At 30.4% G+C, this 10,024-nt stretch overlaps 1 protein-coding gene across 1 annotated transcript; it reads right to left on the reverse strand.

The window, feature by feature from the left end:
* Nucleotides 1-6,938: 6,938 nt before the first annotated feature.
* Nucleotides 6,939-7,748, reverse strand: LOC131046005 (receptor-like protein 19). Its single transcript, XM_057979637.2, has one exon. The coding sequence runs from the start codon at nt 7,746-7,748 to the stop codon at nt 6,939-6,941; it is 810 nt and encodes a 269-aa protein (XP_057835620.2).
* Nucleotides 7,749-10,024: the final 2,276 nt, after the last annotated feature.

Consider the following 10,024-nt stretch of genomic DNA (forward strand, 5'->3'; position numbering starts at 1 on the left):
TTCATATTAGATTTGGCTGGATTTTGATTTGACACTCTCTTATTTCACCCATTCATTTCCAAATTACTTTTATGATCCTCTTCTTTGATTTTTGAAATTGGTGTGTCCAACAAGCCTGCCTTCAAAGCTATTCATTCAAAATGTAGGTTGGGTTTGTTGGTTTTATCAAGTCTACCCTCAAGCTCTCTATTTTTCTTGGAATTTATTTCTTCTTCCCAATGGATACCTCTAATATCACTCTGATTTCTTTAGAAAGACATATGGCTTTCCTTGGGCTGATAACTCATAAGCAACTCTATGAAGTGGTTAATCATTGTCATAAGCTCTTCTTCCATGTAGTAAATCATGTTCTTGGTGGTGAATTCATCAGGGTAAATCATAGATACAAAGTCAACATTTATATTCGTGCCATTTTTCTTGCCATGACTCTCATGGTTGGTGAATTAAAGGTGGCTATGGAAGAGTAAAAGTACAAACCTGTGTCACACTTTTACAAAGGAAAAGGTTAACAAAATAATAATTGTTCAATTTTGACGGCATAAAAGTGGCATTTGTATTTTGAATTTGAAGATGATGTAAATTGATAAAATGTGTAAAATTTGATGAAGTTAAAGTTTACTATTTTTTGAAATTTTTTTGTCAATAATTGATTTATTTTCTTACCTTTAAAGTCAATTTTTTTATTGCTGAAAAATATTGAAAATCAGGGGGTTTAATTCCCACCAAAAAAGAAAATATAAATCAACTTATTTTCTTTCTGATTTTGATATCCCTTATATATGACATACATATACAGTGCATAAAAAAAATTAAAAAATATTGATGTATATTTTATTTGTTATAACATTTTAAAGTCGAATATACCTAAATTTGATAGTTTTTTTCTCGCCCCACAATTTGTCTATTAAATTTATGATAATAAAAAAAAAACCCTTTTGGAGAAGACTCTATCCTCTAGTGAACCAAATTTTTTTGAGGTGATTCAATATTTTTTTTGTTTTTCAAACCAGCCTCTTACTGAACATTAGAATACCTACTTGTAGTATTTTTGAATTTATATATATTAAATATAATCAAAACATCATAAAAAATATATGAGTAGATTCTTGACTTCAATCTCTACAAAAAGGTAATTTTTTATTTTTAATAAATTGAATTTACCTATTGAATTTTGTTGCAGAAGTTAGAAATTTCATAAAATTATCAAATTTGGTGATGTGGCTGCCACTTAGGACATTCTAGCCGAAACACTTTAGGCCAACGTACCTAGTCATTTGAACGACCACGCCCTTCAACATCATACAAATAAATTTTAATTTTTTGGTTTTTAAATATGAATTTGAAGCAATGTTAATTAATAAAATTGATTTTTTAATTAAATCATTTTTTTTTGCGGCATTTTGGATATAAAGTGACGAAGATTATAAAGTGGCAAAGATTATAAAGGGGTGAAGATTTCAAATTTTTTTCAAGATTTTGGTTGAAGGATTCTACTTTTTTCAAGTATGTTATTATTATTTTTTTTTCAATTATGTTTAAATATACAATAGTAAAAAGGTTTTTCAAAACTAAATATTTTTTAGATTTTATTAAACTTTATTTTATTAATCCTTAATTGTGGATTCAATCATTTATTTTCAAGTATGTTATATTAAACCTTAATTGTGGATCCAATCGTGTATTTTAACTTGGACCTTTTATTTACATATATGGATTCATTTATATGCCTTTGTGGACTTTTATTTACATGTATGTCCATCTCTTTTTATTTGCATGTATGTGAATTCTTTTTTATTTACGTGTATGGATTTATTTATACGTGTTGATATATGTGTGTGGATTCATTCTTATTTACATGTACATGGATTCATTTTTATTTACTAATAAACTATTAAAGTTTAAAAGACATTCAAAATAGTTGTCAAATCATTTTTAGAAAATGAAAGATGAAATAATACAAAGAATGTAGTAATGTTATTTTGATTGATCAAATTTTTTTTAACATTACCAACTAAAAAATAAGAATATTATTAAAATAAGTCTCTCAATTGTTGTACTAACTATTGTACTAATCTCAAAACACTAAATCAATTTTAGTGAATTTGTAAAATATATTAAACACTAATAAATTTGAGTATATGACACTATTTTGTGACAAATTATAATTTTATTTACCTATACAACTCAACTTCTCTCTATTAGCTACTAGATTTCAAGCAATTAATGATATTGTCACTTTCATAAATATTATGGTGAAATAAAGAATCTAACTAGACCTAACCTTACTCCTTATCTTATATATTTCCTTCTTTATTTTTTCATTTTCTATATTTCAAAAATTGAAGTTCTTCAAATGATAAATGGATGAAATACACTTCATTTAATCAATGTAGCAAGTTTAAGAATGCAAAATTAAATACATTTTATTTAATCAATGTAGTATGAACAAATCATAGAACTCTCTTTCTTAAGAACAAGGAAAAGTAACTCTAACTTTTGTATATAGTATACACTAGAACAAATCTTAAGTTTATCTAGAACAAAAATTATATATGCATTTACAAATGAAGTCTATGTATAGATTTCACTCTAACATTGTTAGATAACTATATATGTATAGATAACCTTTAAAATAAATTGAATGCACGCATCTATGTTTTTTTCTTATATATGGCATATGTATTTGTGTTTTTAGGTTCAAAGTGAAATTGAAGATCTGAATACTTTTTGCAATGGGGAATAAGAGGACTAGATCAAGGTTGTACGATCATAAAAGGGACGATAAGATGAAAGGTCATACAAAATATAGTCAACAACAATCCGTTGATGTTTAAGATCAACATGTTGATGTTCAAGAAACGTCTACTCAGGTACGAGATCAAATTGGTACAGAGTCAAGTTCAAAAAATTTCTCTAGTATGGAAAATTTGATGGAAATGTATGAAGATAGTATTTTCAATGAAATTCAATCTAAAGATATGATAACTGAAAGCACATTAAAATTGCATGATTATTTTGAAAATAAGTCTATTATTGGAAGAGCACAATTATTTGCTAAGTTATTTAAGAAAAGAGAAATGACCCCTATTTTGGAGTTGTTAGGTGCTGATAATAAGAAAAAGTCATCTGATACATTAGTAAAAGAAACTATAATTGAAAATTTGCGAGAAGCATTGAAATGTATTGACAACACAAGTCGAGGTGTTGGTTTAAGTGTTGCATGCAGAACATTGATGACTATAATTACTAGTAAGAAATTATCTCTTAGAAATCAAGTTCACACAATTTCTCAATTAATGAAGGTATCTAGAAGATCTGTTCAAAGATACATTAGGAAGAGAAATATATTAGATGAAAACATTGAAAACAATTGGATAAATATCTATAGGGTTCCTAAAAAAGACAGAAATTCTGAAAATGTAAAAAGACAGGTCATTGAAGATGTTGGTAAATATTGAGACCATATTTATTTGCATTGTCTATTCTTCCACATTTTGTATACATGTCTACGAAGGCTGTTGTAGCTACACAATCTAACAAAATTTCTTCCTCATTTTACCACTGTTATTGATGTATGATTATTTTCATTTGGAATATTATGTAGCCCTTCCCCTGTTAAGGCACATCAAACTTGTATGTGCCAATGATCTCTTATAGCATGTAAAGAAACAAAATCTCTAGTCTCTGTTGGTTTCGCTTACTGGAAAAAAACAAGCATAACTATATGTTGAAGATTTTCATGTTCCAAGAGTCTAAAATATTCATTTTTTATTATTGCAATCCTTAATATATCTGTATTTTCAACCAAAAATTTATCTGACTGAACCACTGTAACAGACTGCCATGAACTTACAGAATAAATCCTTAACTTTGTGTTGATAAGAACAGAATAAATCCAAAATAAATACAAATTCTTGACAACTGACAGAGGTATTTGCATTCTCGGCCAGCACGTGTTTTCCTCCAGTCAATGACATGAATTTGGTTAGATTGGTACTGTGTGGAGGCAAAGCACAGACTGTTAGTCTATGAGTATGTTGAGAATGGTTCACTAAATAATTATTTGTTTACCCAGGACAACTCAAAAGTGGGGAAGATTAAATATAATATAAGGGATGGAATCATGGAGAGTATAGTTGTGGAGTTCAAGGGGAATCAAATATGTAAGGTTTGAAATCTAGACGTTAAAGGGTTGGTGAGCGATATCATTATTAGTAAGGTATAGGTGGGAGAGGGAGGTGAGGTCTAAAAGAGAAGAGAGAATTGTACCTGACAATCTAGATATGGCAAGTGTTGTAAGGTTAGTAACGGATACTACATTTTCTATCACACCATCACTTCCTATTGTTAGATTCACATGGTGCATATAGAATTCTTTGAAGTATCGTAAATTTTGACATGTTGTCAAGCTCACTTAGAATTGGACCATTAAACCTACAAGAGAGCTTAAATTTACCAAGGCTTTGAAAATGTGAAGGGAGAGGAAGAGGAAGAGGAGACAAGTCAATCTCACATAGGTTAAGGTCAATCCCACTCTTTTCCACTTGCATCTTCATCTTGGGTGAATTTTGGAGAAAGAGAAGAGGAACAACTTGTGTTGATCTGAAGTCATGAATTATTTGAAAAATGGTTCAAATAAATTTAGTTTCATCAATTACAATAATTTCTTGATATCCACATAATTAATTTGTTAAAAAGGCTTTGGAAGCAATCAAATAAATATAATTGGTAGGTGTCAATCCAATTTCAACAAACTTAGGTAGCATAATTCCTTCTTATGCCAAAATGAGAGCTTTGGAACAAGGTAAATAAATCTATCAACTTGCATAGAGGAAGGGGATTTTTATTTGATGTTGTAGCTACAATTGCCTTGTAGACATGTATGCAAAATGTGGAAGGATAAACAAAGTATGTGTACTATTTGACCCAATGCATTAAAGAGATGTCATACAATAGAATGAAATAAACATGGGATATGCTCAAATTTGATTCACTCCACAATAGTAAATTTCATATGTATTTCCTTAAAAATTTAAACATCTAAAAAAACTCATGTACAAACTTTTTGAACAATTCAATTTTTGAGCTTAAACTAAGATTATTTTCAGGCATTATCAAGATTCTAGAACTTAAGATTGAACATCCAAATTAAGTTATATATTAGAAATAAATCATTTAAAAATAAAAGTCCTAAATCAACATGCAAAATAAAATAATTAATTATTCAAAAAGAAAAAACGGATCAATTAGGGAGTCTTGAATCCTGTGTAAATTTGAATCCCTTTAAAAATTATGATATTTCCTTCTTTATTTTATAAAACATCATCAACTCAAATGAGATCCCAACATTAAATCTCATGTTTGAATATCATTGAAATGTGCTAATATGCTTGAACAAAAGAAATTAAGATTTTATTCATTTTGATTGTGAAGTCAAAATAATGAACAAAAGAAATTAAGATTTTATTCACTTTGAATGTGAAATCAAAAATAAATAAATTAAGGACTCCGTCACATAAACAACACCTTAAGTGCTAAGATTTTTTCCTAGTGAAATTAAAAGATCTTTGTATTAAATAGCCCCATCATGGTAATCACTGAGTCTCTAACCACTTAAGTAGTATGCATCCACAGATAATGGTAAAATAGTTAGTAACTCAAATTATACACCTCAAACTCAATCAATAATGTATGGAGACGAATAAACCATAACATGTGATGAACACTACATGAAGACTGGCGGAGAAGCATAACCATGTGTCAAAATAACACTTTTTGTAATTTGAGGATCTAGTTGTAGAACTTTAATTTGAAGCCCTGTACACCTACATATCTATTATTCATGTGAGTGTATAACCAATGAATTTGTTTTTAATGCACCTACTCCTATGCCACTTTTAAACCGAAAATTCTAGATACATGATTGATGCTTGCACAAATGATTTTATTAGTTATTATTTTGTTACAGTCAAAAATAGATTGTCCACCATTCAATGTGCATTGAATATAAGTAAATTTTGACTTGTTTATGAGGCAGGTGGGTAGTTCAACTGCCATTGATATTTTTGTCTCCCCTCCAAAAGGCTTATGCATATTTGTACTCTATTATTTACAATTTTGCTCCGAATAATGAATATTGAATATCTTTATTTTCTAATTTAGATTTTAATTTGTTCATAGACATTAGGTCTTAAGGTAGATTTGTTGTTTATGAGAAAGCCTAGCATTCTTAAGCTTACTTCATGGAAGATTTTGAAGTTAGTTTGTGTAACATATTATGACTTACATTAAAGAACACTTAAATCAAATAAACATTGATAATAACACATTTCATATATGAAAGTTAAATATGGAGCATTATAATTTAACTAGTAAACATCTATCAACTTATAGAACAAAAAGAGTTTGAAACTAACAATTCAATGATATCTATATCAAAAGACAAATTAATTCTTGCCAAGTAAGGAATTGGATGTTCCAAATTTCTTATTTCATTGGGATTCATTGATGATTAGGCATTTTAATTATTTCTATTAAATTTACACGAATGCTTTAATATTTTGTTTCTTTGTATTATATATCAAATGTTTTGGTTATTACTATGACTTATAATTAATGAAACATTTGTGTTTATGTAAACAATAATGTTACTGTAAAAAATGGTCAAATAAAGTATATTTATGTGAAATGATATTCATTACTAAGCTTCAATCAAAAGAAGAGACAAAATGAATATATACAATTGAATTAATTTTTGAATATCTATTTAATTTCATGCCATACATGGAGGTACTATATAATATGCACTGTTTAAAATAATACTTTTTATCAATAAGTACAAAATAAAAATAAGAAGAAAGTCCATATGCATCCACACATAGAGAAGAGAAGGAGAGGGAATCTTTGAAGGGGAGGGGAAGGGGAAGGAAATAACTTTATTAAAATTTATTTTCTTTAACATATTGATCAAGAATGAAAATAAATTCATCCATGGTCTTGAAACATTTGAAATGATATTTTTTGTTGAAACATAATACTCCAATAAAAATTGCAAACCCAAATCCAAAGCTCAATCCAATTCCCACTTCCCACCAAACGTCTTCATCCCACTCTTCTTCACTTCCATCTTCATCTTGGGTAAATTTTGGAGAAAGAGAAGAGGAACAACTTCTGTTGATTTGAAGTCCACAAAGATGTGCAATGTTTGAAAATGAACCACCATTGAATGTAAGAAATTGTCCTCCTATCAGTATTCTACTAGATAAATTATTATAAGATATGTTGAAATAACTCAAATATGTGAGAAGTTGTAGCTCCCCAGGAATATATCCAATAATATTGTTCCTTGAAATATCAAGTGACTCCAATTTCACAAGATTTCCAAAAGTAGTAGGAATTGTGCCACTGAGATGATTTCTTGATAAATTGAGAAATTTGAGATCAATGAGGAACCCAATGCCTCGAGGAATATCCCCTGAGAAGTTGTTGCCAGAGAGATCAAGACATCGAACCATTGCCAAAGATTTTGCATACTCTAGAAATTGGCCTTTGTTGACTATTTCCATTTTATCTACATAGGACATTGTGCTAGAATTTGAATATTGAAGGACATTTGAGCTTTCTGTTTGATTTTTCATTGCTTTCAAGTTACTCAAGCTACTTGGAATAACTCCAGAAAAATTGTTATTTGACAAAATCAAGACTTGAAGATGTTGCAGTTTTTCCAACTGTAATGATATTGCACCCATCCCAGTACTAAAATTCAAAGATCAATCAACTTGTCTAACCAATTTGGGATTTTTCCTTGTATTTTATTATATTCCAAATCTAGAATTTGCAAAGAGGTACACTTTTGAAGCAATGATGTAATTGGCCCTTGTAGTCTATTACCTCCTAATTTTAACGTTTGAAGACAAACTATGTTCCCGATCTCACCTTCCAAATGATTGTTTTCAAGATCCAACACCTTTAATGTTGATGAGCAATTCCCAAAACTTGCAAAAAAATTGCCTGTAATCTTGTTCTTTGACACATCTAAAACCTCCAATGGAGGATATTCAAAAATAGAATGCAGAAAGACACCATTGATACTATTACTTGCAAGTGACAAATAAATGAGTTGACTGGGGCCATATTTGTTCCTTTTTTCTTTACTAATACTCTCAAATTGATTATCAGACATGTCCAGAAACTGCATGTTAGGATGTGGCACAAAAAAACTACCTTGTAACTTATTTCTATGTAAGTCCACATATTGAGCATCACATGCACTAAACTTAGAGGTTAATGGTCCTCAAAATTGATTATAAGAGAGATTGAGTCTCTGCAAGAATGTAAGGTCCCACAACCATTCTGGAATATTTTCACTCAAATAATTGTTGGATAGGTCTATTTGCCTTATGTTGTATTGAGTGGATATGAAAGTAGGGAAATCACCATGCATATTACAAGAACTCAAAGACAAATAGTAAAGCTAAAATTTAGGGATCCAATTAGAATTCATTTGTATCGTCAAGAAATTGTTGGAAAGTTGCAGTTTACCTATCTTTGTTAAACCTTCTAATTGAGAGAGTAAGAAAGTTCCATTCAAATAGTTATCACTGATAGAAAGGACTTCCAAGGACGAGAGATTACCAAAATTATATGGCAAGCTCCCATTTAATTGATTTGATTCCAGCCGAAGAATTGACAGCTTTAATAGTCCACCTAAGGAGCTCCACAGAATGTTCCCTCTCAATGAATTATAAGAAATATCCAAGTAGGTCAATGAGGACATATTACCAATGGAATTCAGAATCACTCCTCCAACATTTGATTGTACAATAGAAAGGCTACTGAGCTGGGAAGCATGCTGCATAATGGAGGAGAGGTCTACTTTGAGATCAGTGATGTAATACAAGTCAAGGTTTCTCAAGTGAGGAAGACTCAACACAACAGAAGGGATGGAACCATGGAGACTGTAGTTGTAGAGGGCGAGGGAAACCAAATATGTAAGGTTTGAAATCCATATGGGAAAGGGTTGGTGAGTGACGTCACTATCAAATAGGTAGAGATGGGAGAGGGAGGTGAGGTTTACAAGAGGAGAGAGAATTATACCTGATAGTCCAGACATGCCAAGTCTTGTAAGGTTGGTGAGGGACGCAATATTCTCTACACACCATCACCTCCCGTTGTTAGATTCACATGATACATATAGAGCACCTCCAAGCCTTGCACATTTAGAATCAATGATCTCGATTGGCTCAACTCCAGATGAGAATTGTAAGAGATGTCCAGATATTTCAAGCTAGACATATTGCCAAGATCACAATTTGGCCAGTAAGCCTACAATCAAACAAGCTCAAGTGTGTCAATTTGCTAAGGCTTGGAAGATGTGAAGGGAAAGGAAAAGGGGACAAGTCAATATAACTGAGCTCGAGGTAGTCCAAATAGTGCAAGTGGAATAAAGAAGGGAATATTTGACTTCTTGAATTCCTCACTACTGCAAACAACATGTGATAACCGAAGGTGCTAAGATCCACACCAACCACGTGACCAGTGTCCCTGTGGCAGACGATTCCCTTCCAGGAGTAGCACTATAACCCCTTCCATGAGATCAGGTGATCATATGGATCATGGAGTTGTTGTTTAAAGAGGATGAGGGCACTTCTTCTTGTTTATATTTTCCAATTTAGATTTTGATTAGTTCATAGACATTAGGTCTAAAGGTAGATTTGTTGTTTATAAGAAAATCTAACATTCTTAAGCTTCTTTCATGGAAGGTCTTAATCTAAATGTTGTGTAACACATGATGATTTATATTAAAGGACACTTAAATAAATATTTGATAATAACACATCTCATATATGGAAGTTAAATATGGAGCGTTATAATTTAACTAGTAAATATCTATCAATTTATAGAACAAAAAGTGTTTGAAAATAACAATTTCAATGATATCTACATAAAAAGACAAATTAATTCTTGCCAAGTATGGAATTGAATGTTTTATATTTCATATTGCATCAAGGGCTTCACTAATAAG

The sequence above is a fragment of the Cryptomeria japonica genome, chromosome 3 (assembly GCF_030272615.1).
Source record: "Cryptomeria japonica chromosome 3, Sugi_1.0, whole genome shotgun sequence".
In the NCBI taxonomy this organism is placed as follows: Eukaryota; Viridiplantae; Streptophyta; class Pinopsida; order Cupressales; family Cupressaceae; genus Cryptomeria; species Cryptomeria japonica.